The sequence below is a fragment of the Carassius carassius genome, chromosome 28 (assembly GCF_963082965.1).
Source record: "Carassius carassius chromosome 28, fCarCar2.1, whole genome shotgun sequence".
Classification (NCBI taxonomy): Eukaryota; Metazoa; Chordata; class Actinopteri; order Cypriniformes; family Cyprinidae; genus Carassius; species Carassius carassius.
In genome coordinates, this window is record NC_081782.1 from 22,751,831 (window position 1) to 22,768,962 (window position 17,132).

General features: G+C 40.9%; 1 protein-coding gene across 2 annotated transcripts in view; it reads left to right on the forward strand.

Annotated features, from left to right (window-relative positions):
- Positions 1–472: 472 nt before the first annotated feature.
- Positions 473–17,132, forward strand: part of LOC132108210 (RCC1 and BTB domain-containing protein 2-like) — a 50,416-nt gene continuing 33,756 nt past the window's right edge. For both annotated transcript variants that reach the window (XM_059514841.1, XM_059514842.1), the window contains exons 1-3: positions 473–630; positions 1,534–1,665; positions 2,852–3,002. In XM_059514841.1, coding sequence (XP_059370824.1) covers positions 1,540–1,665; positions 2,852–3,002 — 277 coding nt within the window. In that variant the 5' untranslated portion in view covers positions 473–630; positions 1,534–1,539. The remainder of the gene's footprint in view (positions 631–1,533; positions 1,666–2,851; positions 3,003–17,132) is intronic.

Sequence of the window (17,132 nt, forward strand, 5' to 3'; positions counted from 1 at the left end):
ATGGTTTTTCACTAGTGCCTATATTTGTAGTAAATATATGATTTTACTGTATTTGCCATTGTAATTTGGTTGTAAGGGAAGTTTGGCTTAAAGGAATAGCTCACCCAAAAATTTAAATTTGATGTTTATCTGCTTACCCCCCCGGACATCCAAGATGTACAGTAGGTTACTTTGTTTCTTCGGTATAACAGTACACATTAATGTTCTTCAGTACACATTAATGTATTGTCACAAGCTGAAGGGTTTAATTTGGTTTTGTTTGTGTATGTTTTTTTAGACTCTTTTAGATTCCCATTCACTTACATTAAATGACTGACAGACTGCAACAGTCTGAGTTAAAAAAAATTATTTGTGTTCTACTGAAGTAACAAAGTCACCTACAAAGAGGATGCCCTGGGGGTAAGCAGATAAACATAAAATTTTATTTTTTATTTTTGGGTGAACTGTCCCTTTAAATCCTGTGTTGGTTAAATCCACCACCCATCTATGACACACTGCCAGCTGAGAAGACTGAACACATTAACATCTCTGCTCTTCTCAATCGTAGTCAGGCAAAACTGTCCGCTTTACCATATCTACACCATTCTCTGAAACCAGGAATGAAGACATGGGAGTTTAAGTTAACACAAGGTAAACATTCAGATAGTTTATTTTGTAAAACATCGCACAGAGTTTGGATTGACACTTCTCCATGACGTAAATCTATGCAGCCGGCTAACATCAGCTAGCAGCTTTACTCCTTCAAACACCTTTAGATATGTTATGACGGCTGCTATTGGGCGGCACACTGTGTAATTGAATATCTTAGCTAGAGGCTTATGCAGACTTGTGGACTGTTTTTATTTCTATAAACACATGAGGAGTTATGAATATATAGGATAGTTAGCTTGTTAGCTAACTAACAGTAGCTGAGTAACTAACAACAAGCCCGTTTATTTACATACTAAACATTCATCTATAAATTATTACCCTGACTACATGTTTATCATCATCATCATCATTATTATTATTATTATTATTATTATTATTTTAAAGGTTATTGTTTGGCCACATTATTATTATTATTGTTATTATTATTATTATTATATTTATTTTGTAAAGATTCCCTTTATTTACGTAAATTTAACTAAAAAGTGTCTGACAGCTAGCAATGCGTTACATGTTTTAACTAAACTTTTAGTGTTTTAACAATGTTACTTTAGAATTTCAGTTCAAAATGTAAATATTTAATTCATATTCAAATGTCATGGTATTTCCTTGACAATAAAGTACATGTGGGGTACCATAGTAACTTACTTATTTCCAAGAATAGCATGGTACCACGTTGATACAAGTTTATGAACATAGAAGTAAATTGTTCTTTTTGGTGAAGCTTTTATCTGTATAAAATTATATGGTACTTCATTGCAATTTAGGGAATACTATCTATCTGTATATATATATATATATATATATATATATATATAGCCAAAAATCTGAACAATTTTTCAAGATTTGCTAATGCTTTCCTAATTTATATGCGTTGTATTACAGAGTAGTATGCTGGAAGTGGGAAAGTGGCCGGTGTTTGCCCTCCTGCCCCCTGAGGAACTGCGGCTCATCCGACAAGCCTGTGTGTTCGGTAGCGCTGCGAATGAAGCTATCTACGTTACCGTCAATGATGAGGTACAGACATGCTGAAAGCTTTTAGTGGATAGATGAACCACAAATGATTACGCATCGTTGCTGGAAAATCATTTTTTTAGGTTTGCCGGAGTTCCTGCTCTCTTACACTCTCACCCATGCTTCAGTAAGAATAAGTTCATAATTACAAACAACTATTAGTAGTTGTTTGCCATCAAGTTAGAAATTGAAGGTAAATTTGGTTTAAATTTATTTTGGTTTAAATTTAAACCTATTTTGGTTTAAATTTAAACATATTTTGCTGTCTTCATTTTGATCAAATAAAGGCAGAAAAATGTGGTCAGGGAAAGTAAAAAAATAATCTAAGCTACAGTAGAAAAAAATGTTTTGTTCAGCTCTGCATACATATATACTGATAGAAAAGAGACAGGGACAAAGGCAGAGTGATCTTGGGCTGGTGATAAGCAGATAGAATAAAGCTATATTTAGTCTCGTAATACTAACACAAGCCTTGTTTGCTTCCTGAGAAGTACTTTGGTACACGTCCTGAGCCTGGCCACTTCCTTTTTTAGCTCTGATTTCCTTTCATGGTTTTTAACCACAATAAAATGTGGACTGCACTTAATGTACCATTTATCTTTTCAACAAAAACTTTCTCATTAAATTGACTCTATAATCTCACGTATCTCATGTACATACTGTAAGAAAATGCTAAACTGATAGCACAAAGTGCCTTTAAGAATGCGGTGTAAACGGATTTGTTGTTATGTTAGAAGAAGCAGTCAGAGTTGACCCTTCAGAGGCTCATTTTCTCTCATCCATTCAGATTTTAATAACCGGAACTATATGTTCTGTAAATATACAGTACACACATGGTCTTGACTGTTCTCTGAATATTGAGTGAGTGTCAGTGGCATAATAAACTATAAGTAGGGCTGTCAAAATGAACATGTTAATTGTGCGATAAATGTATATATATTTTTTTTACATGCTAAAAATATTTAATGTATTAAACATAGCATCCATTTTCCCGCTGGTATCCCTTTGCCTATTAGATTATATGAACATGCTATCAAGCACAATAAGATGCTAAAGAAAACTTAATTCAGTGCTGGCACATTGTCTGTGAAGCACGGTAGTAGCACAGTGAGCTTGCGAACAAAAACGCAAAATTATGCCATAATGCCCATTTGAACCTAACTCATGTGTTTGTGTGTGTCACCCACAGGTGTTTGCACTGGGGACGAACTGCAGTGGCTGCCTGGGGCTCGGGGACACCCAAAGCACCATTGAGCCGAGACGGATAGACATCTTGTGTGGGAAAAAAATTGTGTCTTTGAGCTACGGCACAGGGCCACATGTGGTCATTGCCACTGCAGGTTGGACAGATTTTTTTGACATGAATCAATAGTGAGGATTTGGTATTTGCCTGTACCAAATAATTTTGGTTGCAGGATGGCAAATCATAAATCTTTCTATGGTGAAAACTCATGAATATTCTTATTTTTATCATTAATGTGTATAATTCTTATTTATTATTGTGCAGCCCTAATATGGGGGGTCAGATGTTAAAATATACAAGCAGGCAATTCCCCGCCCCCATATATTTCTAATGATATTTATACTAGTTTATCAAGATTGTAAATCACCGTATTTATATAGTGCCTTTAACAATACAGAAGCAGAGCAATACAAAGCAGCTTTACAGTATCAAAATAGGAAAATAGTGTATCAATGCAAAAGGACAAAAGTAAACACTCAATTTTCAGTTAAAGGCAGTTCATCATAGAATTTAGTGATGTCATCATCCAGCTCAGTACAGTTTAAATAGTATCTGTGCAATCATTTCAACAATATCGCTGGAAATGAAGTGTCCTCAACTAAGCAAGCCAGAAGTGACTGTGGCATGGAACCAAAACTCCATTGGTGACAGAATGGAGAAAAAAACTTGGAAGAAACCAGGCTCAGTCGGGAGGCCAGTTCTCCTCCGGGCAGACGAAACCAGCAGGTTGATCCATGCTTCAGCAAAGTTAGATTGTGCAGAGGGCTGGTTCTGTGATCTAAATGTATATAAACAGACCTTACGGAAGTGGGTGTGTTCTGAATTTAAAATCATCATAAGCAAATTGTAAAAACATAGTGAGCTGCAGTGTCAATAGGGCTTTAGTTCTCAAGTTCAATTCAATTCAATTCAAGTTCATTTGTATAGCGCTTTTTACAATACAAATCGTTACAAAGCAACTTTACAGAAAATTATGTTTCTACAATATTTTGTAATAGCTTATAAGTGGTGACTGTCAGTTTGTGCACGTATGACAGGATTTGTAGAAAAATTTATACAAGTCGTAGTCAGCCAGATGATGAATATTATTAATATTATTAATAATTAATAATTATTATATGATGCAGTCACACTTGTAGCAATATTTGTTAGTTCTGTTGTTGATTCAGGGTTAGCATCATCTGGGGTCCTCTGAGGGTCAGCATCATCTCTTCTCAGGTGTTCTGGATCCAGACTGGAGCTTGTGTAAATCCTAGTTACCATGGGATGTAAATCCCGTGGCAAAACATAGAAACAAATAGAGACAACAAAGTAAAATTAATTAGTTTAACCCAAGCTAAAGAATAAGAATGCACATTTGATCAGATACAACTATACTCACAATTTAAGATACATTATTCAAATGCTTGGCGAAAGAGATGCGTTTTTAATCTAGACTTAAACAGAGAGAGTGTGTCTGAACCCCGAACATTATCAGGAAGGCTTATTCCAGAGTGTGGAGCCAAATGTGAAAAAGCTCTACCTCCTTTAGTGGACTTTGCTGTCCTAGGAACTACCAAAAGTCCAGCGTTTTGTGACCTTAGGGAGCATGATGGATTGTAGCATGGTAGAAGGCTAGTTAGGTATGCAGGAGCTAATCCATTTAGGGCTTTATAGGTGAGTAATGATAATTTGTAACTGATACGGAACATAATAGGTAGCCAGTGCAGAGACTGTAAAACTGGGGTAATATGATCATATTTTCTTAACCTGGTAAGGACTCTAGCTGCTGCATTTTGGACTACCTGTAGCTTGTTTATTGAAGAAGCAGGACAACCACCTAGAAGTGCATTACAATAGTCCAGTCTAGAGGTCATGAATGCATGAACTAGCTTTTCTGCATCATAAAAACAGACAACATGTTTTGTAGCTTGGCAATGTTCTAGGATGGAAGAACGCAGTTTTTGTAACATGGGAAATATATTTTCAAAAGTTGCTGTCTAATATAACACCCAGATTTTTGACTGTAGAAGAAGTAACAGTACATCCGTCTAGTTGCAAATTGTAATCTACAAGATTCTGTGTAGTGTTTTTTGGTCCAATAATTAATATCTCTGTCTTATCCGAATTTAATTGGAGAAAATTATTGGTCATCCAATCTTTTACATTTTTAACACACTCTGTTAGCTTAGATAATTTAGAGGTTTCATCTGGTCTCGTTGAGATATATAGCTGAGTATCATCAGCATAACAGTGGAAGCTAATTCAGAGTTCAGTATCTAATAATATTACCAAGGGGCAACATGTATATTGAAAATAGAAGGGGACCTAGGACGGATCCTTGTGGCACTCCATATTTTACTGATGATAAATGAGATGACTCCCCATTTAAGTAAACAAAATGGTAGCGATCGGACAGGTTGGATCTAAACCATCTTAGAGCCTGCCCTTGAATACCTGTATAGTTTTGTAATCGATCTATGAGTATGTCATGATCGATGGTGTCGAACACAGCACTAAGATCAAGTAAAACTAGAAATGAGATGCAGCCTTGATCTGACGCAAGAAGCAGGTCATTTGAAATTCTTCATACAGATCATTTTTGTGCAGGAAGGTGCTCAGTTGAGCAGACGCAACTTTTTCTAAAATTTTAGACATAAATGGAAGATTTGAAATAGGCCTATAATTTGCCAGTTCACTAGGATCTAGTTTTGGTTTCTTAATAAGAGGATTAATAACCGCCAGCTTGAATGGTTTTATTGGGACATGACCTAAAGATAACTGTAATGACCCAGAACTCGACATGGGATCCATTTGCAGGCTTTATTCAGAAACTCGTAGTCGTACAGGCAATGATCGGTAACAGAAATATCCACAACGTAGGGAGAGCAGAAATCAATATCCAGTAAACAAGCAAGGGTCGGTAGGTAGGCAGCAAAGGTACGTGAAGGATATCAGACAGGATCAGCAACAGGAAAACAAAACCGGGTAATAACGCTCAGAAATGACAGACACAGCAAATCCAGACTTCGCGTTTGAACTGATGTGATCGTCCAGCTTATATTCACTAGTCCTGATGGTTTGCACCTGTGACGGTGATCAGAGTCCAAGGACGGGGCTTGTGGGAAATGTAGTGTAGTCAGTGTAAATGAATGGGTGGATGCGTGTGTGTCAGTATTCAGGAGGGTTCGTCTCCGTGACAATAACGACGAGATAATAATATTGAGAAGTGGTTCTTCGGCTACAGGTAACAACTCTTTCAGTAATTTAGTGGGTACAGGATCTAATAAACATGTTGTTGGTTTAGATACAGTGATAAGTTTATTTAGCTCTTCCTGTCCTATATTTGTAAAGCACTGCAGTTTATCTTTGGGTGCGATGGATGAAACTGAAGTGTTAGACACTGTTGAATCTACATTCGCTATTGTATTTCTAATGTTATATATTTTATCAGTGAAGAAATTCAGAAAGTCATTAATATTTAACGTTGGTGGAATATTTGAATCAGGTGGTGTCTGGTAATTTGTTAATTTAGCCACTGTGCTAAATAAAAACCTTGGATTGTTTTGGTTATTTTCTATGAGTTTGTGGATATGCTCTGCCCTAGCAGTTTTTAGAGTCTGTCTATAGCTGGACATACTGTGTTTCCATGCAATTCTAAAAACTTCCAAGTTAGTTTTTCTCCATTTGCGTTCAAGACTACGAGTTACTTTCTTGAGAGAGTGAGTATTACTGTTATACCATGGCACAGTACGTTTTTCTCTAACCTTTTTCAATTTGATTGGGGCAACAGCTTCTAATGTATTAGAGAAAATAGTGCCCATGTTGTCAGTCATTTCGTCTAATTCATGTGTATTTTTGGGTACAAATAGCTGTTGAGATAGATCAGGCAGGTTATTTGCGAATCTGTCTTTGGTGACTGGAACAATAGTTCTGCCCAGACGGTAACGCTGAGACATATAGTAAATATCAGTGATTTGCAGCTTGCACAATACAAGGAAATGGTCTCTAATATCATCACATTGAGGTACCATATCTATAGCAGTAAGATCGATTCCATGCGATATAATTAAATCTAGTGTATGATTAAAACGATGAGTGGACCTGGTGACATTTTGCTTGACTCCAAAAGAGTTTATTAGGTCAGTAAACGCAAGTCCTAATGCATCATTTGTATTATCAACGTGTATATTAAAATCTCCCATGATTAGCGCCTTATCAACTGTAACCAGAAGGTCTGAGAGGAAATCTGCAAATTCTTTTAGGAATTTTGTATACGGCCCTGGTGGTCTATACACAGTAGCCAGAGCAAGAGATACATTAGATTTCTTTTGCATGTCTGACAGTGTAAAATTAATCAGAAGTATTTCGAATGAGTTAAACTTGTATCCCGTTTTCTGGGTAACATTGAGAATATCACTATATATTGTTGCAACACCTCTGCCACGACCAGTCTGAGGGGCTCATGCTTATAACAGTAGTTTGGTGGAGTCGACTCATTTAGACATAAATAATCATTTGGTTTTAGCCAGGCTTCAGTCAAGCAGAGTACATCAAAACTATTATCTGTGATCATTTCATTTACAATAACTGCTTTGGGTGTGAGTGATCTAATATTTATGAGCCCAAACTTTAAAGATTGTTTTTGTTCATTTACATGTTTCTGGTTTAATCACGATAAGATTTTTTCTAGATCCTACATTAAATTTATATTTTGACCTCACTATTCGGGGAACAGACACAGTCTTAATAGATTGTACAGCGCAAGTACTTTTATCATCGCGTCCTGGGTGCACCGGGCCTGTGCCGAGAAACACACGGAGTAGACGTGGTGGGACTGTTAACAGCACGCTGTCTTGGACTCAAGACATTTTTCTATCGTCTCGTTGGTGTTTGCACTCGGACTTGTCTCGGAATTGGTCATTGGACGCGCCAAAAGGTCCTGTTGGTCTTGACCAAGTCCAGCAAAATTAAAACCACATTTGCATGTCGGGACTGAAAATGTGTGGAAAATTCTAGGCGCGCCGTTTTCTCCTTTTTTCCAAAGCACTCTGTAGCGTGCGCTCTATGCTTGCGTTCTGAAAAGTTTAGATGTTTCTAATTTAATTTTCTTCCTATTAGATTGTGTTTTATTTACGCCTACACCTAGATAGCCTTAAACTTACCCTTTACAATAATGAAATACTCAAGTCAAATCAAGTCAACTTTATTTATATAGCGCTTTAAACAAAATACATTGCGTCAAAGCAACTGAACAACATTCATTAGGAAAACAGTGTCAATAATGCAAAATGACAGTTAAAGGTAGTTCATCATTGAATTCAGTGATGTCATCTCTGTTCAGTTTAAATAGTGTCTGTGCATTTATTTGCAATCAAGTCAACGATATCGCTGTAAATTAAGTGACCCCAACTAAGCAAGCTAGAGGTGACAGCGGCAAGTAACCAAAACTCCATCGGTGACAGAATGAAGAGAAAAACCTTGGGAGAAACCAGGCTCAGTTGGGGGGCCAGTTCTCCTCTGACCAGATGAAACCAGCAGTTCAATTCCAAGCTGCAGCAAAGTCAGACTGTGCAGAATAATCATCTGTTTCCTGTGTTCTTGTCCTGGTGGTCATCTGAGACAAGGTCTTTACAGAGGATCTGTATCTGGGGCTCCAGTTGTCCTGGTCTCCGCTGTCTTTTTAGGGCTGTAGAGGTCCTTTCTAGGTGCTGATCCACCATCTGGTCTGAATACGTACTGGATCCGGGTGACTGCAGTGACCCTCTGATCTGGATACAGACTGGATCTGGTGGCTATGGTGCCCTCGGAATAAGAGAGAAACAGACTAATATTAGCGTAGATGCCATTCTTCTAATGATGTAAGTGGCAAGTACATCGGGTGTTATGGGAATTGTTCCCGGTTGCCGGTTTACCTAATTAATGCAGCCTAAAAATCCTTTAACGGATTTTGATATTAGAAGCATATAAGTGTGTTATGTGTAAGCCAGGTTAAAGAGATGGGTCTTTTAATCTAGACAATGTTAGGTAGGTTATTCCAGAGTTTAGGCACCAAATAGGAAAAGGATCTGCCACCCGCAGTTGATTTTGATATTCTAGGTGTTATCAAATTGCCTGAGTTTTGAGAATGCAGCGGACGTGGAGGATTATAATGTAACAAGAGCTCATTCAGATACTGAGGTGCTAAACCATTCAGGGCTTTATAAGTAGTAAGCAATATTTTAATCTATACGATGTTTGATAGGGAGCCAGTGCAGTGTTGACAGGACCGGGCTAATATGGCCATACTTCCTGGTTCTAGTAAGAACTCTTGCTGCTGCATTTTGGACTAGCTGTAGTTTGTTTACTAAGCATTCAGAACAACCACCCAATAAAGCATTACAATAATCTAACCTTGAGGTCATAAATGCATGGATTAACATTTCTGCATTTAACATTGAGAGCATAGGCTGTAATTAAGATATATTTTTGAGATGGAAAAATTCAGTTTTACAAATGCTAGAAACGTGGCTTTCTAAGGAAAGATTGCTATCAAATAGCACATCTAGGTTCCTAACTGATGACGAAGAATTGACAGAGCAGCCATCAAGTCTTAGACAGTGTTCTAGGTTATTACATGCAGAGTTTTTAGGTCCTCTAATTAACACCTCTGTTTTTTCAGAATTTAGCAGTAAGAAATTACTCGTCATCCAGTTTTTTATATAGACTATGCATTCCATTAGTTTTTCAAATTGGTGTGTTTCACCGGGCCGCAAAGAAATATAGAGCTGAATATCATCAGCATAACAGTGAAAGCTAACACCATGTTTCCTAATGATATCTCCCAAGGGTAACATGTAAAGCCTTGAGTTACTCCATACTGCACTTGTGATCGATATGATAACTCTTAATTCACTGCTACGAACTGATGGCGATTTAAACCATACTAATGCACTTCCATTAATGCCAACAAAGTGTTCAAGTCTATGCAAAAGAATGTTGTGGTCAATAGTGTCGAACGCAGCACTAAGATCCAATAAAACTAATAGAGAGATACAGCCACGATCAGATGATAAGAGCAGGTCATTTGTAACTCTAAGGAGAGCAGTCTCAGTACTATGATATGGTCTAAATCCTGACTGGAAATCCTCACAGATACCATTTTTTCTCTAAGAAGGAAAATAATCGTGAGGATACTACCTTTTCTATTATCTTGGACAGAAAATGTAGATTTGTGATTGGTCTATAATTAACTAGTTATTTTGGGTCAAGTTGTGGTTTTTTGATGAAAGGCTTAATAACAGCCATTTTGAAGGTTTTGGGGACATATCCTAATGACAATGAGGAATTAATAATAATGAAAAGAGGATCTATGACTTCTGGAAGCACCTCTTTTAGGAGCTTAGATGGAATAGGGTATAACAAGTTGTAGGTTTAGATGATTAACAAGTTTATACAATTTTTCCTCATCTATAGTAGGGAATGAGTGGAACTGTTTCTCAGGGGATCTATAGTGCACTGTCTAATGCGATACTGTAGCTGACGGCTGAATGGTTACAACTTTATCTCTAATGGTATTGATTTTAGAAGTAAAGTAGTTCATAAAGTCATTTCTGCTGTGATGTTGGGAAATGTCAACACTTGATGATGCTTTATTTTTCTTTAATTTAGCCACTGTATTGAATAAATACCTGGGGTTATGTTTGTTTTCTTCTAAAAGAGAAGAAAAGTAATCGGATCTAGCAGTTTTTAATGCTTTTCTGTAGGATAGGTTACTTTCCCACCAAGCAATATGAAATACCTCTAGTTCCCCATCGAGGGAGAGACGATGCGTCGATAACGCTTTGGGAACGCATTCTGCGTGAGTGCGTCTGAAGCATCCATGTTAACTAGTCCAATGGCGAGAATGAACGTCAGGAGTGACGTCACGACCAAGAATTGATAAAAACCCCAACCGGAGCAACCGGTGTTAGCTTTCTGTGCCTCAGCAAGCGATCTGTGTCAAACCTGTCTGTCATATTTACTGTTGTCTTGTTCAAAGTTTTATATCATGGCGAAACAACTATTCAAACAGTGTGTTTCTCCCTGCCCGCGTTATTTAACGGGTGGGGATACACACGAGCTTTGTGTAGTTTGTTTGGGAGTGGAGCATGCGTTATCAGCCTTCGAGGAGACTGATTGCCCGCATTGTGAGAAGCTTTCGCTTCGCATGCTCCGCTCCCGCTTGTCACTCTTTGATGAGAAGAGCGGCGAGCCTCGTGCTCCTCAGGGTGCAGGACCCGCTTCTGCCGAGGCAGAACGGAGAATGCATTACTGGGGTTCGCAAATGGATCTCTCAGCGGGGTTGGAGATGGGTCCGAGGGCTCTTTCTCCTCCCTTACCTGGGAGATCCATAGCTCAAACTCCGGTGTCGGAAGCCCGCCCTGCGGCTTCTTCCGCCCGGGGGGAGAGCTCATTGCTTCGTTGCTCTAGCTCCGAGGAGTTAGATGTAACGGGCAGTGAAGGTGACACAATCAGGGGGGAAGAGGATTCGCCATCTCTTTCCCCAGCATATGAGGAGTTGGTTGATGTATTAACACGAGCTGTAGATAAGTTACATATATCTTGGCCATCTGATAAACAGAGCGTTAGTCCTAAAAGCAAATTAGACGAGCGTTTTCTGTCTTCTAAAACATCTCCTACATCACGGGGTCTCCCTTTTTCCCCTGATCTTCACAGTGTGCTGTCTAGATCGTGGAATAAGCCATATTCATCACGTCTTTTCAGCCCTCAAGTGCGCATTTATTCTGATATAAGAGGGCTGAAAGAAAATGGTTATGAAGCGATGCCCCGGGCGGAACAGACGCTCGCGAGCTATCTTTCCCCTGGTTCAGCGTCATCTATTAAGAACCCGACTTTGCCCACGAAGCCTCTAAAGATCACATCTAATTTAGTGGGTAAAGCTTACACAGCAGCAGGTCAGGCTGGAGCTTGCCTTCACTCGATGGCTTTGCTTCAGGCTTATCAGGCTGAGCTGCTGGGGGAGTTAGATAACAGTGAGGGAGTCAGCCGTGACGAAATTCGCGAACTTCGTCGGGCTACGGATTTATCTCTCAGGGCGACTAAAGAAACAGCATGTGCTATTGGTAGATCTATGGCTGCTTTGGTTTCTACAGAAAGACACCTTTGGCTTAATCTTTCAGATATTAAAGATAAAGATAGATCTTTTCTTTTAGACACTCCCATTTCTCATGAAGTTCTGTTTGGTGATGCTGTGAATGAAGTGGTTGAAAGATTTCAAGAAAATAAAAAGCAATCTGAAGCTTTTAAAAGTTTTCTCACTCGCCGATCTAATCCTGATGCTGCTGGGCGTGCAAGGCAGCCCCAGCCTTCATGCTCCTCATATCGTGTTTTTCAAAAAGAGGGTGTTGCGTCTCGCGCTCCTCCTCAAAAATCACGGGGACCGAGCCAGCACTCACAGCCAAAGCAATCTAAGCAGAAGCCGGATCTGAGGACCGTTCTTCTCGCTAAGAAAGCTTCGGCTCAGAAGAAAAGGTCCTGACGCCAAATGGGTCAGACCTGTGAGGGCAGCCCCAACCGAGACGGTGCAGTGTACACCTCAGTATACGGTGCCCGTCCGGTCTCGGTCCTCTCACGGGGCCATCCTGCCAACCCCGCCACCCTTGGTGCCTCGGGTGCAGCGGTCTCCAGCGGGTCTCTGGCGCTGTGTCTCTCAGACGCTGCGTCGGGCTCGCTCCCTCTGAGGGGGGTTCAAGAGCAGTTAGCTCCGGTGGTTCCTGCGTTTCGGCTTCAGGTCCCCGCACTAGCTGTTCAAATTACACCAGAGGCCAGCCTCGAGAGGCTGGTTCCCTTAGTAGAATGTCTGACAGAATGGAAAAGTCTGCCGAATATATCTCAATGGGTCCTGCAGATAGTAGAGAAGGGTTACAGAATCCAGTTCGGTTCTCGTCCCCCTCGATACAATGGGGTGTTGCTCACAGTAGTGCATCCCGAGCAGGCTCTGGTCATGGAGCAAGAAGTGAAATCTCTTTTAGCGAAAAATGCTATAGAGCAGGTGTATCCTCCCGACAGGGCATTGGGTTTTTACAGCCGTTATTTCATTGTTCCAAAAAAGGATGGAGAGCTGCGTCCCATTTTAGATCTTCGTCTGTTGAATCGTACAGTTCAGAAATTAAAATTCAAGATGCTGACACTCAAACAGATCGTGACTCAAATCAGATCCGAGGACTGTTTCGTCACGATAGACCTAAAAAAATGCGTACTTCCATATCTCCATCCTCCCTCAGCACAGGAAGTTCCTAAGGTTTTCTTTCGGGGGCAAAGAATACCAGTATCGGGTACTTCCCTTCGGTCTAGCTCTCTCACCCCGCACATTCACGAAATGCGTAGATGCAGCTCTGGCCCCGCTCAGGCTGCAGGGCATACGTATTCTGAATTACTTGGACGACTGGTTGATTTTAGCGGAATCAGAACAGTTGGCGGTTCGGCATCGAGATGTCGTCCTCACTCATATGCAGAAGTTGGGTTTGAGGCTCAATACCAAGAAGAGTGTGCTATCTCCATTACAGAGGACCACTTTTCTTGGGGTGGTATGGGATTCGGTCACGATGCGAGCCGCTCTTTCGCCCGCTCGTGTAGCCAACATCCTCACAGCCACATCAGAGCTAAAGATAGGCCAGTCACGCACTGTAAAACAGTTCGAGAGATTGTTGGGTCTCATGGCAGCAGCGTCCAATGTGATCCCCTTTGGCCTGCTGGGCATGAGACCTTTACAGTGGTGGCTCAGGACCAGAGGGTTCTCCCCGAGGGGAAACCCACTTCGTACGATCAAGATCACGCGGCGGTGTCTCCGCGCCTTGGTCATATGGAGAGAACACTGGTTCCTGTCCCAGGGTCCGGTATTGGGAGCTCTTTGTCATCGGGTTGCCATCTCAAAAGATGCTTCCCTTACCGGCTGGGGAGCGGTAATGGAAGGCCGCTCAGCTCAGGGTCTGTGGGAGAGCCATCATCACTCTTGGCACATCAACTGCCTGGAGATGATGGCGGTCTTCAAAGCTTTGAGGCACTTCCTGCCAGACCTGAGGGACCATCATGTGCTGGTCCGCACAGACAGTACATCGGTGGTCTCTTACATCAACCGTCAGGGGGGTCTGCGCTCGCGCCCACTCTGCAAATTAGCGTACCAGATCCTCCTGTGGTCCCTGGGGAAATTACGCTCTCTGAGGGCAATGTATATACCAGGGACTCCGAATATTGGAGCAGACACCCTGTCGAGGCAGGTGCTGAGGTCAGGGGAATGGAGGCTTCACCCCGAGGTGGTGGAGCTCATATGGGAATCTTATGGCCAAGCAGAAGTGGATCTGTTTGCGTCTCAGTACACGACGCACTGTCCACTATGGTTCTCCCTTACTCATCCAGCCCCCCTGGGGTTGGACGCTATGGTACAGACGTGGCCAAGGCTACGTTTGCGGACCTGATTCATCTCCTCGACGGTCCTCCCTTGGAGATCCCGATCAGGAAAGACCTTCTATCTCAGGCCGGGGGCACTATATTTCACCCCCGGCCAGAGATTTGGAAGCTTTGGGTGTGGCCTCTGAGGGGGCGCAACTCATAGAGAGTGGTCTCTCAACTGAGGTTGTGGAGACCATTCTTAGCTCCAGAGCTCCAGCTACGAGGAAACTTTATAGACTCAAATGGAATGTTTTTTCTTCTTGGTGTTACCAACATCAGTGTGACCCCATCCACTGCTCTGTTGGCTCAGTTCTTGAGTTTTTACAGGACCGCTTCACTTCTGGTCTGTGTCCATCCACCTTAAAAGTTTAGTGGGTGGTGCATCTCTGGGTCGTGACCCTCTTATCTCTCGTTTCCTTCGTGGCACCTTGAGGCTGAGACCTGCAACTCGTACTAGAGTGCCGGCCTGGGACCTGGCTATAGTTTTAGAAGGCCTTTCTAGGGCTCCTTTTGAACCCCTAGATTCTGTCTCTGAGAAGTTTCTTTCGTTTAAGACTACCTTTCTCCTTGCTATTTCGTCCCTAAAAAGAGTCGGAGACCTTCAGGCTCTCTCGGTTTCTCCCACTTGCCTTGAATTTGCACCTGGGATGGTCAAAGCATTTCTCTACCCTAAGCAGGGATACGTCCCTAAGGTACCGACCATTGTTCCGAGACCTATTGTTCTGCAGGCTTTCTGTCCTCCCCCGTTTGCATCATCGGACCAGGAAAAGTCTAACCTCTTGTGCCCGGTGCGAGCATTGTTCATCGGACTTCTTCTTTTCGGAAATCCGATCAGCTGTTTGTTTGTTTCAGGTCACCTAAGATAGGTCTTCCTGCCACTAAACAGACACTTAGTAAGTGGATAGTTGGGGCTATCCTTCTTGCCTATGAGTCTTCTGACCTACCGTGCCCTTTGGGGGTCAGAGCTCATTCTAATAGGAGTATGGCGGCCTCTAGAGCCTTATTATCTGGGGCCTCTCTTCAGGATGTTTGCGATGCGGCAGGCTGGTCCTCGCCACTCACATTCATCAGGTTTTATAGCCTAGACCTGGACGCTACTCCCGGGTCTCAGGTTTTTAATTCTTGAGCCGTTGGTTTTTTCTGGCTGACACTCTGGCACTTGTTATATGGCGGTTTGGGTATTCTCGTTCCCAAAGCGTTATCGACGCATCGAGACGATGCGTCTCCCTGCCATACTTCCTTCGTTCCTGTGATCGACTTGCTTCGGCACTGTCGAAGCTAACACCGGTTGCTCCGGTTGGGGTTTTTATCAATTCCTGGTCGTGACGTCACTCCTGACGCTCACTCTCGCCATTGGACTAGTTGACATGGATGCTTCAGATGCACTCACGCAGAATGCGTTCCCAAAGCGTTATCGACGCATCGTCTCGTTCCCTTCTCGGGGAACCGAGGTTACAGACGTAACCGAGACGTTTTTGTTTTCCTCCAACTGCGCTCCATTTTCCGGGCTGCTCTCTTTAGGGTGCGAGTATGCTCATTATACAATGGTGTCAGACTGTTTTCCTTAACCTTTCTTAAGCATAAATGAGCAACTGTATTTAAAGTGCTAGAAAAGAGAGAGTCTATAGTTTTTGTAACATCATCAAGTTGTTCTGAGGTTTTGGATATGTTAAGGAATTCGGATACATCAGGAAGATAACTTACAAAGCAGTCTTTTGTGGTAGAAGTGATGGTTATACCATACTTGTAAAAAGAAGTAGAATTTACAATTTTGGCTATAAGAAGTTTGCACAAAATTAAATAATGATCGGGGGTTGCAAGACTACTAGTTGATTTTTATTTAAAAAATACTCAGTTACTCGACTACTCGTGGTTCATGCTATTGTAAATGAAAGCACATTAAATATATATATATATATATTTTTTTTTTTTTTTTTTATACAAAAAACGCATATTAATTCATAGCTTTATGCAACAATAACATATGTAAATTGTCAAAACTTTATAATTATAATTTATGACATAATTATGTGTGTGTGTGTGTATATATATAGAATTATTATTATTATTATTATTTTTACATCAGGGATTGTGTTAAAGGTTGTGGTAGCACATCATCACACTGACGTTTAATCTTCAGTCTAGTGTTTATGGGTATTACATCAGAGAATTTCATGGGAGATGTATTCCACCTTCAGACATGATTTGGCTGACTATGCTTCATATAAGGCCTGTGTAAGTGTGGGGTCTGAGGTCAGTGTACCAAGAGTTGTCATCTGTTTAATATAATGCCTTTAGCAATGCTCGATCTTGAAGACATCCACAATCTACAGTACTTTAAGTGAATCTTTTATGTCCGCATAATGAACATTGACTGTATGCTAGATGGCTGTGTTGACTGGTCAAATTGTATCACATGTTTATATAATATATATGTTTTTTTCATGAGTGTTTACATCAATGTGAGCCAGCTAGGCTGTGCTATTAATCAAATTTATGTTTTGATTGACTGAAATCAATGATAATGAAAATGCCATAATCAGTGCCGCTCTTTTCCTTTACACTTTTGTCCCTCTTTATAAGCGGATTCATGTATTAGATCCATACAATTGGTCTTAAATCAAACAACAAAAGACAAAGCGATAACCATTCACTACTCCTAACAGAATAACATTTAGTGGATTTAAAAATCTGTTTATATTTAATTCACACAGTGAAGACTATCTAGTGTTTTAACCGATTCTTTAATGCAGTATAGAGTTTTACATTTTTCATATAGGTCCACTGGCTTGTTCCACTCTGCATATTCTACATATCA